General features: G+C 54.1%; 6 protein-coding genes across 6 annotated transcripts; 2 read left to right on the forward strand and 4 right to left on the reverse strand.

Annotated features, from left to right (window-relative positions):
• Positions 1-2,556: 2,556 nt before the first annotated feature.
• On the reverse strand, positions 2,557-3,939 carry PHYSODRAFT_258677 (hypothetical protein; the record flags this gene model as incomplete). Its single annotated transcript, XM_009523171.1, has 1 exon — positions 2,557-3,939. One exon carries the CDS (start codon positions 3,937-3,939, stop codon positions 2,557-2,559), a length of 1,383 nt encoding a protein of 460 aa, XP_009521466.1.
• A 200-nt stretch (positions 3,940-4,139) lies between these two features.
• On the forward strand, positions 4,140-6,183 carry PHYSODRAFT_327096 (hypothetical protein; the record flags this gene model as incomplete). Its single annotated transcript, XM_009523172.1, has 8 exons — positions 4,140-4,289; positions 4,357-4,404; positions 4,486-4,596; positions 4,670-4,794; positions 4,857-4,991; positions 5,058-5,139; positions 5,631-5,720; positions 5,845-6,183. 8 exons carry the CDS (start codon positions 4,140-4,142, stop codon positions 6,181-6,183), a joined length of 1,080 nt encoding a protein of 359 aa, XP_009521467.1.
• Positions 6,184-6,236: 53 nt separating this feature from the next.
• On the reverse strand, positions 6,237-7,085 carry PHYSODRAFT_285167 (hypothetical protein). Its single transcript, XM_009523173.1, has 2 exons — positions 7,045-7,085; positions 6,237-6,689 (listed from the first exon to the last, which is right to left on the reverse strand). The coding sequence occupies exons 1-2, from the start codon at positions 7,046-7,048 to the stop codon at positions 6,322-6,324; spliced, it is 372 nt and encodes a 123-aa protein (XP_009521468.1). The 5' UTR covers positions 7,049-7,085; the 3' UTR covers positions 6,237-6,321.
• A 276-nt stretch (positions 7,086-7,361) lies between these two features.
• PHYSODRAFT_481082 (hypothetical protein) lies at positions 7,362-11,597 on the reverse strand (the record flags this gene model as incomplete). The annotated part of the gene is made up of 2 exons (XM_009523174.1): positions 7,362-8,996; positions 9,072-11,597. The coding sequence occupies 2 exons, from the start codon at positions 11,595-11,597 to the stop codon at positions 7,362-7,364; spliced, it is 4,161 nt and encodes a 1,386-aa protein (XP_009521469.1).
• An 813-nt stretch (positions 11,598-12,410) lies between these two features.
• Positions 12,411-12,920, reverse strand: PHYSODRAFT_482860 (hypothetical protein; the record flags this gene model as incomplete). The annotated part of the gene is made up of 1 exon (XM_009523175.1): positions 12,411-12,920. A coding segment is annotated over one exon (510 nt), but the record flags the coding sequence as incomplete, so codon positions are not given.
• A 141-nt stretch (positions 12,921-13,061) lies between these two features.
• Positions 13,062-13,438, forward strand: PHYSODRAFT_327098 (hypothetical protein; the record flags this gene model as incomplete). Its single annotated transcript, XM_009523176.1, has 2 exons — positions 13,062-13,262; positions 13,367-13,438. The coding sequence occupies 2 exons, from the start codon at positions 13,062-13,064 to the stop codon at positions 13,436-13,438; spliced, it is 273 nt and encodes a 90-aa protein (XP_009521471.1).
• Between the last annotated feature and the right edge of the window lie 773 nt (positions 13,439-14,211).

Below are 14,211 nucleotides of genomic sequence, written 5' to 3' on the forward strand. Positions count from 1 at the left end.
ATTGACAAAAGTCCAAGCACTGCACTTGTCAGCCTTGCGAAAAAAGAAAGAGCTGGCAGATAGATTGGCTTTGGCACGCGAAGTACCTCCTGTTGCAACGCACGACAAGGTCTCTCAGACTGAAGTGCTTCTTTTTGCCGACGAGTCTGTACAAACAGATGAGCAGGCCAGCCCTTTTCCAGTTGAGAGCAAGACCGAGACGATTACTCAACAAAGTCCAGTGATCTATGAGGACACGGGCACGGATCCTATCAGCTTGAGCTACGAGGATGCAGCCAGTCAGACGGTGGATGCTTTGCGAACACCCTCAGCAGACGCTGAGGTACAAGTTACCATTATTGATGATCCAGTGCCAACGATAGCACCTGAAGTTAGCCTCGTGGAGTCTGATCCGAGTTCGCAGGCCGTACCCACTGTCGACACTGCCGTTGGTACTGATGTGGAAGATGTTGATATCTCTAAACCTGTGCATGAAGACGATGGACAAATTCCCGACTACATTCAGCAACTTCACAGTCAGGACCTCCTGGATGCGCTCGATGAGCGAGCTCAACAGTACGTTTCTGTACTGGAAACTGGTAAAGGGAAGGAGAATTTGCAACTGTACTCATTTTGTTTTTGCGAATGTGCCTTGCTATAGGGCGGCAACCAATGTGGCTAGTAACGAAGCTGCTCCGAAAAATTGCAGCTCGATCCCTCGGCACAAGTATGTCCGAAGTCGGTTCCAACATGACGAAAATGCAGTGAAGGAGCGTGTTGCAAGTTGCCTGTCACAACTCGAGCATTTTTCTCGTCGTTTTGGCGTCCCTGCTAAGAGTGCGTGGCTGTCAGAGGAAAATCTGCCGATCGTCCAGCAGGCTTTACACGGTCATCTGGAAGTGCTGCCCCACGAGGTCTTAGCGAGAATGGTCGAATGTGAAAACAATGTCAACACGATCATCGAGAAGGAGTGGGTGCCGATGGAGAAAACCCGGCAGCAAGCTCTGGACCGTTTCAAAATGGAGGCTCGCGCAAAGTCCGAGATCAGTCAGGGGCTAGTTCGGCAGGCGATGGCAGCTTTCGGACCTTCTGCGAAGCCAGATCTCCTGAGTCGCAATGCAAACAACGAGGGGGTAGCAACAGTGAATACTATTGGAGTGGCTACGGAGAAGAAAGTAGCTGAAAGCAATCATGATACAGGCGGCACACCTCATGAATTGCTCAGCAACATAGAAGAAGATCAAGAGCTATCTGCTCTTACACCAGCCCGCCGATATTCAGCCAAACACCAACTTTCGGTGGTCGTCGAGGGAGAGGCTGCAACAAAGAGCAGTGCGTATTTTCCTGGCAACTTTGTGGAGAATAACGTACCGACAGCAGGCGATAAGTCCACGCGTAACACCCCCGAAGAGGAGAAAGTGAGCCCACCTGAAGTTCAAGAAGCAGTTGGCGATCTTGTGAATAGTGTTCATCGCGACAACGAGGAGTTGGGCGCGAATGTGGATATGACGGAGGTGGCTCCAGAACCGAGCGATGACGACAGTTTGCAAGAGTTGCCAGTTGGCGGAAGGGCCCCAAGCAGAGATGATGGCCGTACAGAAATCACGGAAACCAGACTTCCCCATGACACTCGTACGGACGAGATCATAGCGACAAACGTGGATGCGAACATGGGTGACAAGAGATCGTTGTGGGAAAATGATTCTCTTGCACAAAGCCATTCCGAGGCAGAACCCGTTTCAGGGGAAGATCTACGGATTGTGGCTGCACAGAAGAATGATGAAGTGGACAACTGTCGACAAGAGCGGCAGGAAGAGGATGGAGCGTGGCTTCTTCCACGGATCGGCTCTTCCTCAGACCTGGAGCCACCCCAGACACGAATTGGAACACACCGGGCACTCTCGCACACAGGGTCTGGTCAGTTTGAAGCACACATGACCACAACCTCTCTGGAATCGGATCGACTTTCAACAGCCAGTGAATTTGCAATCATTGAGCCTGCAGCAAGACTCGACTACAGGCAGTCGATAGTGGCGTCGTCCGAGATGTCGTTTGGCATGGACATTCCAAGCTTAGGCGACAGTGGCGAGTCGGTGGAGGCTTCGACGAGCGCGGTCGTGATGGGACTCATTGATGCTCTTGGCAAGCAAGATGGAGCAGGGCTTACGATGGATGCAGTACCTCAGCCAGATCCATTGCCAGCTCCCAGCGCCACCGTGCCAAACGATAGTGTGATGAGCTTTGACGACTCGGACATCGAAGAGGTAGTGTTAACGTAAGGTAATTGTGATAATAGTATTTGAAGTCTGCGCATGACGCTGTCTAAGGGACGAGGACTACCCTCGGCGTGGAGCTGCTGCTGGACTTCTGTCCGAGGACGGCAACCACGTGGTGGCCACGGGCGTGTACACTCCGTCTGTGAAGGTCTTTGGCGTGCGTGACCTGAGTCTCAAGGACGTCGAGGGGTGTTGTTCGAGGTACTTTCGCAAGTAGACCCGTGCATACAGTACCAACCAAATAGATTTTTGCTTCGACATCCATTGACGGTCATCATGTTAAGAGTTAAAGTGCTGGTATCTACGCAGTCATAGACGCCATCGACCCGTAGCCGCCACCTCCCGATATGCTCTTCTTGGCAGAAATCTTGATCCGTGTTGCTGGTGGGTCTTTGATCAGACCCGTGTACTCGTTGATCTCTGGCAGCATGTGCTCCTGCACCGTCGCGATGTTGGACGGGGACAGTCGACCTTGGTGGAAGGAGAAGGACTTGGTGATCTCCGGCTTGGACTCGAGCAGCGAAGTCGGCATCTGGCACCACAACCCGCCGGTGAAGCAGAGACTCGAGCCGCCGGTGACGAAGTAGTACTGACTGCGGACCAGCACCGTGAGCTCCTCTTCAATCTGCAGCAGTCTCTCTTCCAGGTCAATATCGTTGGCGTCCAGACCAAAGGGACATTCAATTTCCATGGCGATCTCGTCGGCCATGAAGAGAAAAGTGCCCCACACGAACACCCACGCCGGCGTGTAGAGCCCCGAGCTCGGCACGATCACGACCATGTAGAGCAGCATGTAGGCAGCCAGCAGGAACTGCAGATACTGCATGTAGTTGAACGGGATCGGCACGTTCGCGATGTGGAAGACCGTCGTGTACAGGTTCGGCAGCTGCGAGATCTTACTCTGCAACGTGCTAGCGTTCCCCGGCGTCAGATGACCGCACTGTGAAGCAACCTGCACCAGTCTCTTGAGCCAGAGCTCGGTGATGGCTGCACGCAGCTTGTGCGGAGTCCGACGTGTCAGGTCGCAGTAGGACTCCACCTCGTTCATCTCCTTCTTGTACTCCGAACCGGACGCGTACAGCTCGTCGTACTCGGCCTCAGTCAGCACCCCCGTGTCCCTCAACTTGTCAATGCCGTCGCGGCCACGACAGTCGTGGAACACGATGGCGATGTACAGGAACACGAGTCGCCGCAGCTCCGTGAAGAAGGTGCACTTCTCGAGGATATCGCGCGAAATGGGTCGCGGTCTGTCGTGGCACTCGCTGCCATTGTGCGCGTGCTTCTTGTGCTCTTGCTCCGCTTCTTTGGCGTTGGCTTCGTCCTTGCTCTCCTCCACCTCCTCCTTGATGGTCGTGCTCACGTACGCGCAGCCGGAGCCGACGATGTCCCTCGCGGCCTCGGAGAGCGCCCCCATGGCCACCATGCCCGCTCTCCACTGGTTGAAGGCCGAGTTGAGGCGGAACGAGATGATGAGCCCCAGGAACGTGTTGAACACGGTGAGCGAGTCCGTGAACGCCATCGACTTGTTGGTGGCCACCACGAACGGGTAGAAGTGGTCGACCAGCGAGATGCCGAGCGCGACCACCGCCATGTGCAGCGCCCGCACGGGCGCCTGGCCGCTCAGCGCCGACCCGTGCCACCGCAGCAGAATCCCCCACAGCCGCGACGCGTCGTAGTAGATCATCGCTCTGAGCTCTTGCTGTGTCTTGGACGGCAGATTGAGGAGTGAAACCGTAGCCCAAAGATCGGAGCAATGGGTGCAACAGTCAACGGGTACGTGGCCGGTGTGTCTTCTGTTTAACTTCAACATGACTGTTTTCTGTGTCGTATTATGTGTGGTTGGTGGGATATCGTTGGATCCGTGGCAGTAGCCAATAATGCGAAATGCTGCAGCGGGTGTTGGCTCGGGAGAATGTGGACGAGCGGCGGCGCGCGCTGTTTCAGGCTAGCGGCATCACGACGCACCGCCAGTTGCTGCAGCGCCCAGTGTGGGACGTCGCCCATGCCGTGGACATGTCCGTTCGCGAGACGGAGGTCTGAGGGCGGAGAAATTTGGGTTTTGAGTAGAGTGGATCATTATTCTCACGGACTGGTTGAGTAGGAGCTAGTGGCCAAGCTCTCGATCCGACTGGCCCCAGCAAGTCGCTCGGTAGTGACAGCCCCTTGATTGAAGTTGCAAAGGTATTTGTGTTGTGGGTTGTTGCTGATGGTCTCTGGTTGTGTGTCTTAGGCCTTCGACCTCTTCTTGGAAAGCGCCAACCACCCGACGTTCTTGCGAACAGGACTGGCAGGCATCGATCAAGCGCTGAACGGCGGACTGCATTGCCGAGCATTGTCAGAAGTGCGGTTCTGCTGGTTATTGATGTGCAAGTTTAGTCCGGTATTTTGTCGCTGATGAATGGTGTTGTGAGCAGTTTGTGGGCACTTCTGGTATCGGCAAAAGCCAAGTTGCCATGACGCTTGCCGTCATTTGCGCGATGGATTACCCAGAGAGCGGTGTTATGTTTTTCGACGTCGAGCACAACTTCAGTGCTAAACGGTCCGCTTTTCGTGTATGTCGGTGTTTGTGGCGTAAACCTGACGGTGTGGTCGTGAGTGCAGTCTCCTGCAGATAACCCTTGCGCGCATTAGCCTGACAAGTACTGGCCAAGAGGCAAACTTGAATCAATTAGCTGCTGGAATCATCAAGCGCATTCGTGTGGTGAAAGTCAAATCAATCGCTGTATTAGCTTCCAAGTACGTGTGAGCTGCTTAAAGCATTGGTGTTTCAAATCCAGACTAACACCGTGCGTACCATTACAGGCTGAAGGAAATGGAGGATTCGATGCATTCATTCAGGGTAAAGCTCCTCATTATTGACTGCGTGACTACTCTCTTCAACAAGGTCAGCTAGGTGCTTGAGTCCCTTATGACTTAGCGAATGCAATCCGCTTCTTGAGATAATTAACTTGTTGTGTTATATGTGCGATACCAGGCAAATGATTTAACGCACGCACAACGCCAACACCAAATGTTACGGCTCGCAAGAGACTTGAAGTAGGTTGATCTGCTTCCCTCGTGCTGCTTTATGGTGGACTAATGAGTATGTACATCTGCATTCAGATTATTCGCAGACACATACCAAGCCTTCGCTGTCGTCACGAATCATGCCAGCACGGTTGAAGGCGAAGGTAGGCTCTGTAGACTCTTGTCTATCCCTGGTCCCATCGGCTTTGTCTGAGTTTTAACTTGCTATTGCCGTCTAGGTGGACTGTATACGAAGCCGCAACTTGGCGACAGTTGGGCGCACTGCGTCACCACAAGGGTCGGAAAATGCGGTGGCTTTGTCATGGTTACTCGCTTCAACATCTATTAACACTGGTTGATGCATTGCAGCTCATAATGGAGCGACACTCGTTGTATCGCGCGGTGACGATCATAAAGTCATCCGTGGCAGGCTACGTAGTGCAGCCTTTCACCGTGAAGGTGCGAATCACCCCAACTTCTTCAAACTCAGCTCTCACTAACCACTGACAAGACCCTTCATGAATGTCTTCTTTCACCTCGCCAGTCAGCAACCACTAACGAGAGTCTCCATTAATGAATGTAGGAGAATGGTGTAGTGTCTGTCGAAGACGAGGAGCCACCAGGAGACGTGCCAGAGGAGGACTTCTCTATCCACGATGACTTACTCAGCGACATGGCCATCAGCGGACTGCAGACGGTGGACCCAGCATGCACTCTACGATCCACGCAACAGAGCAACGCAGAGGACCCGGACGCGACGCAGCTCATTGAGGGAAGCAACGAGGAATCGCAGTCACACGACCAAGATGCAACACCTGAAGCTGCAGTGGAGACTGATGAAACCAGCAGCTTCGACATCGTGTCCGACTCCAACTCGGAGAACGAGGACGAGTCTTTCTGCTGGGACGTGACAGAGGAGTAGAGTAACCAAAGCACGGCAATGAAAATGCAATAAAGTCCCAACTACGAACCGACAATTGATCAACGCCGTGTCGAAACATGGCGGGAAGCTTAGGAGGGTGTATTTAGTCCGACGCACGCCCAGCAACTAGCAGAACGCTTACGCCTTAAGAGCGAAGCGGCGCTTGGGGTAGTACGACTCCTTCTTCTGCTGCTTGAGGGTCTTGAGCGACTTCTCGTGCTTGGAGAGCTGACGGCGGATGGCGCGCGTCTGCTTGCGGCGCAGGTCCAGGGGCACGTGCTTCTTGCTGCCCAGGGCGTCGCGGAGCTTGGCCTTCTGGTTCTGGTTGTACACCGTCAGCACGCGGGCGATCGACTTGCGCACCACGCGGATCTTGCTCAGCTTGGAGGCGGCGCCGCCAATGACCTTGGCCACGCGGAGCTGGGCCAGCTCCTGCTGGTAGTCGTCCAGCTGACGGAGCAGCTCAGTCTTGCTCTTGGTGCGGAGCTCGTGCGCCTTGATCTGGACTGCACGCAACAGACACAAGAACAGTCAGCACTGCGGATCTCGTCGGCCTAAATCTTGTCAATGCCCGCGACGGTGCAGCTTTTGGACAGGAAAGCAGCCAGGGCGATGGCGTCGGTTGCAGCAGTGCAGCGGTCCTTAATCCATTGTCGTATTGCTCGTAGCTGCAGATGCCTATGGGTGTCGCTGCCCTGTGCCAGTCACTCGCTGCGTGTTGAGCTGTGCCTGTGTTGAGCTGCACTCGCTGCCCTGCCCTGCATGTCTGTTCGCCGCCCTCGCCTGCCCTGCGCTGCCTTTCCTGTCCGTTGCTGGAACATTCACCGCCGTCGCGGGCTCATAGTTGTCGGGCTTACTTACCCATTGTTTCCTAGTTGATGCGTTAGCTTCGAACTTCCCTTTTGTTGCGTGGGCGAGGCAAATGAAGGCGGCTCGGCGGGCCACTGGTTGGCTGGCTGGGCGCGAGCGGCTCCAGTTCCACTGGCGCGACCTTCGCACTACATCCACTCAGTAAGTCGCGCTTAAACAGAGAGCTTAAATTATGCCATTTGACAGTTTCTAGATCTTGACATGAGTAGTCGGTTGGACAGTTTTCTCCCTGGCCAGTCAAAAGCCGCCTGATGCGGGCTGGGGCTGTCTGAGCCCGAGCGGCTTCAACTAGAAGTTGCCTTTTTCACTCACTGCGCCTGCCGGGCCTCCTCCTCCTCGGCGTCTCGCTGGTCCTTGGTCACCAGCAGCTGCAGCGTAGCCATCTTCAACGTGGTCAATTGCACCAGCTTGTCCTTCGCAAGATTGGGGTCGCCGGACTGCTGGAAGCGGTCGCTGACCTCCCGCACCACATACACCTGCAGCTCCTCGGACAGGTTGAACAGCTTCCTCGCGTTGGGCTCAAAGCCGCCCTCCGCGTGAAGATCCATCCAGACGAACAGCTTCACCACCCACCAGCACGCCTTGGACGAAGACGCAGCGAGGAATTTGCGCGCCTTCCGACTGCCGAGCTGCCGGTTGGCGATGACCTTGTCGTGCCAGAAGCGAGCGGCATCGATGGCCTCCATCTCGAGCTTCAAAGATGCCAGCGAAGCGTTGCTCTCCTCCACGACGATTCCACTCGGGACGAATACAACGGCATTCCGTCGCAGTGCCAGCTTGGGCTTGTTCTTCGGCTGGAACGGGTTTAGCAGAGCGACGAGTTTGCTTCGTGCCAGCTCCACTCGCTTCTCCAATTTTTCCCGGTCTTCCGGCTCCATGCGCTCGATTAATTCCATTGCTTTGGGCGGTGTTGACACACGCCGGTTAAGCACCACGTTCCAATACTCCACTTTCTGCTCCCGCTTGTCGTACTCGACCACCCATGCGTACTGCATGATACGGTTGAACTCGATCGTTTGCAAATACAGCAAGCGTGCCTTCCGCACAGCACCTTCCAATATACGCGAGATCTTGGCGTAAAAGTCTCGCGTGACGTTCACCGCTAGTTGGCCTGGTGGTACGTACTCCTGGCGCAAAGCTTCGTCTTGGTCGTAGGGCTCGATGTCCTCCCACCGAACGACGACAGAGCGATTGGCCAGAGAGACAAACACAAGGACACTCCCGGTGAGCATCAAGTTCTGGGTCGACACGATCGTTCCCACGCAGTTCTTCCACTCTCCTTTCAGGATCTTGACCGGCTCGTCGTAATCACACCAAGTTCTAGCAGCCTCCAACACTCGAGCCTTTTGCTTCTTGCTCCAGCGCTTCTTCGCTTTAGACTTATCTCCAGATCGCCGCTGGAGGAACAGGGCGCGCTTGATATCATCGAACCGCTGTTTGCGCGCAGCAATCTCTTGCTTTGTATCGGACTTCAGTGCTGGTGATACGCCAAACACAGCCTTCACCTTGTACGCGATGGATGACCGCACTTTGTCGTCTTTCTTTCGTTGAGCGCGCGCTGCTTGTGTTTGACGTACAAGCTTCATGTACGCTTTCCCGGACTGCCGAGCGACGAATGACCGGATTAATGCCTGCATTTTCGTAGCAGCAAGATTTTGGCGTTGAAGCTCTGCTTCTTGTCGTTTTCGCTCCTCCTCGCGCCATTTCTTCCGCTTTTCCTTTTCCTTTTCAGCATCAGCATCTCTCTTTTGTTCAGCTTTTAGTCGCAAAATGGAGAAATAGCTTAAGCGATGGCAGTGGTGATACTGTCGTTGGCCTTTCGCGTGGTATGAACTCATACAGCGCTTGCAAAAGAGATCCAAACACGTCTCGCATGACCATTGGGCTACTCGGTCTGAGCATTCCACGCACATGACCACTAGAGCTTGGAACTTGTGTGTGATCTCAACAGGCTGATCCGGTAGAATTTTCGTCTCCTCTTTAGCTCCTTTCGGCTGCTTCTGAAGTCGTTTGTGAACGTGCGGAAAGCACGGATCACAAAACGGCACTCTGCCATTGCCACACTGAAGGCACTCTCGTGTTGCTGTTTCCGTACCGCAGTGAATGCACTTCTCGATCTTTCGTGGTTGGTGCCGCTGAAACGCGTTTCGAGTCTTGTGATCCCTATCGAAGCAGGTTTTACACATAGTATCTTCGCACTCCACGCAATAAACCTCGGCTGGAATCCTTGACGCATTTGTGCTATCTTCGTGCCGCTCACAGAACGCGTGGAATTCCTCACCAGGGAAAGGCAACGGAACGATCTTCCCGCACACTACCCCCTTCAAGAAGACTGGGCGCTTTGTGAGGGCCTTTCCGCTGGCAATATGCTGGAACTTCACAGTCCGACCGGTGTGATCGATGAACTCGATAAACATACCGGCGAGCATCGTCTTCAATTGCAAGCGAAACTTGTAGCAGCGATACGCTAGCTGGATCGTAGAGGCACATCTGCTGCGGTGCTTCTGTACGTGTTGTTCCCGATAGACGATCACGAAATTGTCGTGCATTCTTTTGCTGGTAATTCGGCTCGCAAGTCTCCGCAGAACCGCTGCTGACCACAGCAAACGCTGGGTGCAATGCGCCTCCAGCATTTTTCTGTATTTCCCGTTCTGGATCGTGGACGGAAGTACGAAGCGATTCATAAACCGAAGAAAGTGCTCGTGGTCGCTACCAGATTCCACCGGCTCAGCAGATTTTGAAGTTTCTTTGTTGTTTGCATCTGCAAACTTCTCCTTCAGCAACATCAGAATCGCTTTGTTAAATCTCGGGAACGAGATTGTCTTTGCTTTCGGCTCCTTCATTTTTGCGAAAATTACATCAGCGTTCTGCATGGGAAAGTGGGTCTTGTGGATGAAAGCATGGGGAAGCACTTTGAGAAACCTTGCGAAATGAGAATTATCCATTTCGAGCGAATTGCCGGCTGCGTATCGGAAAACCTCCTGCCAAATACCATCGTAACCCTTCCCCTTCCATTGTCTCTTCGCTAGGTCGACAACGTAAAGCGATCGGTCAACGCGCGATTCTTCCCGAGCACTTCCATCTCCTTCGTCAGCAGTTCTGATCGCCTTGAATGTAAAACTTTGCAGCAACAGCTCATCCTTCACACGGCTGCGGGTCCTTTCTTCAAGTACTTTACCGACTGCGCTCTCCTCAGCTAGGAATTGCCGTCTTCGAACGGCTTCATACAACATTCTTCTTCCAATAAACCTTCGTGCTGCCCGCTGAATAATTGTAGCATTTAGTGCACGGAAGCGCTGGTTCTCCACATTTCGGCGAGCTATCCAATGCGTCTGAATTCGTCGTATCATCTTGATAGCATACCTCATTTGTAGGAGGCGTGTTCGCGTTTTGTATCCTCTCCACACACGCTGAATTCGTCCAGCACTCCTTTCCTTCATCATCTCCCAAGCGCGAGCGCGTCCTCTAATTCCACGCACGCGTTTTTGTATACAAACTGCGGCTAGTCTGCGTTTGCGATTGACAGCACGCCGTGATTTCTCCGCTTCCTTCGCTTTTTCGTATCGAAGGCGCTTACGAATCTGCTTGCCTCTCCATCGAGCCTGTAATTTTCGAGCTGCCTGAGCCTCGCGGGAGTTCGAGGAATCACCCTGTTGGAATACATTGGCAGCTTTCAGCAGCGAGATCTGCCCCCACATCTTTTGCAACTGCAGCGGAGCGAGGATATTAGACTGTCGCTTTCGGCGAGCTTCTTCAATCTCTTTTAACAACTGGTTCCTTCGAGCTAAGGCTTCCCGCTTGCGCCGTAAAAGCTCGCATCTGGCAAGGTAGCACCTCCATGAACACTGCAGAATGCGTACAGCCTTGTGAACGCCACGCTTGTGTTTGCTTACCCATCTTCGAGCTTGCTGGCCCCGATAATGTGCTTGTACCTGGAGTATCTTTTTCTTGTCACGCTCGAATGCTGCTCGACGACGTCGGAGCATCAAAACTTGCTTTTCTTGCCAACCACGGAACGCGCGCTGTATCGAAATCGCAGCTCCAAGCATTTTCATGTGTTTTGTTCGTGCAGCAATTTGAAGCGCTTTCTGTCGGCGGCGCTTGTCCACGTGGTCAATTTTACTGAGTAGCATTCGCTTTCGCTGCGCAAGCATCCGTCGGACGTGCTTTTGGATGCATACCGCAGCTTTATTCCTCCTTTGTTTTTGCAGCTCCCGACGTATTGCCGCCCACTGAGTGCACAACTGCCTCCAGAACTTCTGAATACAGATCGCAGCTTTCTGCCGTATTACTGCTCGCTCATGTGAACGCTGAAGCGCATAGCGTCGTATGCAGCGTGTTATTCTGCACGCGGCCTGTTGTCGTTTGCTCGCTAGTAGAGCTAGAAAAGCTGTTTGCCTTCGCTGCATTTCCTTTCGGACTCGTTTGCGCACTTCAAGCTCATGCTTGGCACTTAGTTGCCGCCACCAGCACTGCAGTCGAATGCTGGACTGATCCCACTCCTGTTCTCGTGTGAAGACAATAAAGTCTTTCCAATGACACATTCCAAGGAAAAGAAGCTGGTTTCTTAAACGGACTCCAGCGCGAAACATGACTTCTGCAGCTCGTTGTTGAGCCGGCGACGCAAATTTCCCGAGCCCGAACGCATAAATGACATCAAGTGGGACCCACTGCTTGATTTCAGCAATGGTTTCCTTCACCTGGTTCTCTGCTGCACCATGCAGCACGTCAGCGTGCTGCCGCTCTTGAACCAATCTCTTGTAGCTGCTAGACCGCTTTGACTTCTTGCTCCAATTAGGAGCAACAGCTCGATTCACCGTAACCACGCTTCCAAAGCCATCTCTCTTGATATCCTCCTTCTCTGTGCTGTTCTGCTCAGGTAAGTCTTGTCCGTGGTCTCTTCTCTCTGCTGACAGCGCTGATAATGCGGCAGACTGATCATTGACTTCTTTTCTTGCCTGTAGTGGCTTAATAGCACCGCGCGGTCTCTTCATTTTCCGCAGTGATGCTGGTCTCTGCAACGGCTGCACATTTGGCTTCTCGAAGCTCGCTGCTCTTTGCATACTCTGACGCCGTGCTTGCTGCAATTGACTTCTCTTCAGCACACGATAAAAGTCTTCATAAAATTCTGGGTGGTCTACTAAACGCTCGAGACTCTCAACTTCCCGCATTTCCGCCTCACTGGGAGGAGGTAGGTGCGCAAGCCCTCGCCGCGTTCGAGGTGACATCGTCGTCAACAAAGGCAACACGACTGCCGGGGTTTCCTTCTTCACAATAGCAATACTAACTGGCAAGCTGTCTTCCTCTTCCATCGCTGTCTCCATCTCCAAACTACCATCACCTCCGTCTGCTTCCGCCTGTATCTCTGGATCCACCACAACAACCTCCTCCTCCTCCACAATCACGCCCTCTTCACTCTGTTGCTGCCCCATCGTCATCGCCCCTTCAGCTTCTCTTAAAATGTCCTTCACCATGTCTGGCTGGTTCAAATACTGCGTCACAGAGAGCGTCGGGAAGACCCCCAGTCCATCCACCAGCGTATACTCCTCCTCCTCCTCTCTCGACAATGGGCGCTTTATTGAAGTCTTCTTCTCTGTTCTCTCCACCATCCTCCTCTCATTGCTTAAGTTACTGGAAGCTTGTCCTCCTTGGCGCAGCACTGTAGCCGACTTGTCCAGCACATGCCGCCACTGCTTGGGGTTGAACGCCGCGCAGTCGTCAATGACCGCCGCCAGACGCACAAACTCCCCAGCAGCAGCAGCAGCAGCAGAGGTATCTCCATCTCCTCTGCCTCTCTTGCTCAGCTGGCGCCGTGTTGTGCTCTCCTTCCGGCGCCAAGTCTCGCTGCGCGCGACCGCTGGCTGCATTGCAGCGAGTGCGCACTTTGTCAAGCAAAAGGGCAACTTCAACCGCTGTGTTGAATGTCGTCCGAAGGTCGCGCGAAAGAAAAAGTTCGGGCGACACCAGCCTCTGCTTTCCATCGTCCAAGCATCTCCCAGCCAGACAGTATGCTGTGCTCGCGCCTGCTCTCCGCCGTGACCAAGAGCGCGCTGGCGCCGGCCTCGCTGCTCCCCGCCATTGCCCGTCAGCCCGCCACTGCCGCTGTTGCCGGTGTGCGCAGCGTGCCGTCCACCGCCAGCTGGTTCGCCGCGGAGGAGACGCCCATCGCCATGGAGCTGCTCAACCGCAACGCTCGTCGCCCGAAGAAGGTAGAACGGACTGTAGAACGCTGCGGCAATTGGAGAGGGTGTTCTGACTAGTGTTGCAATTCATCGTTGCTCTGTGTGTGTGTGGTATGTTGATGTTGCTGCAGGCCAACCACGGCAAGCGTCCGTGCTCGCACCACCGCCGCCGTCAGAAACGGCTCGGCGCCAAGAAGGCATAAGCTTTAGATGTGGCAGCGAAGGAGAGACCCAGTGGGCAGCTCTGCGATCGACTTAAGGCTGCTTCCATTGTAGAGCCCCCTGAGCAGTTAAAGTGGGTTAATGAGCAGCACGCCTATGCAGTCTCACCTTCTCTTGATTGGCATTGGTATCGTTGCCGTATGAAGAGTGCGCAACCCCGAAGATGGTCAGGCATAGCAGCTCCCATACAGCATGGGCACACGGTTGTCGGACACTGGACCAAATGAATTCGCTAACGATTAACAGGATCTCTTCCAGGTGGAGTCAAAACTCGGTCAAGTCCTCGACACGCTCCTAGATCGGCCATAGGTCGACCATGAGATCCGGCGGGTTGGCGTTCGGCGGCAAAGCGCCCGCAAACAAGCTGGCGCCAGGAATCGTGACGAAAGCCTCGGCAACTCCTTGTCACGGGTTTGCTGGGATAAGCACGTTGGGGTCTCGCGAAGGAAGAAGCGGCAGGTTGCTCCTCAACACGCGCCGAATCGGTATCTACATGTAGTGGAGCACTCCCGACGCTCACCGCGTCGCTGACCACCACTGGGTCCGCTGCACCTGGGGCGGCACGCAAGTAGACGATCGCCACGCCCGCAAAAGTTGCGTCTTGACGGCGCAGCAGTTAAGACATTGCCCGTGTCCACACTGTACAAGTTGATGCGTGGCTTTCACAAGAGCCGCAATATGGGCTCCGCCTTGAACTTTGGTGATGAAAACGTCAGCGCGCCCATCCGGATCTGCTTCGTCGTACCGCACTTCG

This window comes from Phytophthora sojae (genome assembly GCF_000149755.1).
Source record: "Phytophthora sojae unplaced genomic scaffold PHYSOscaffold_2, whole genome shotgun sequence".
NCBI lineage: Eukaryota > Oomycota > Peronosporomycetes > Peronosporales > Peronosporaceae > Phytophthora > Phytophthora sojae.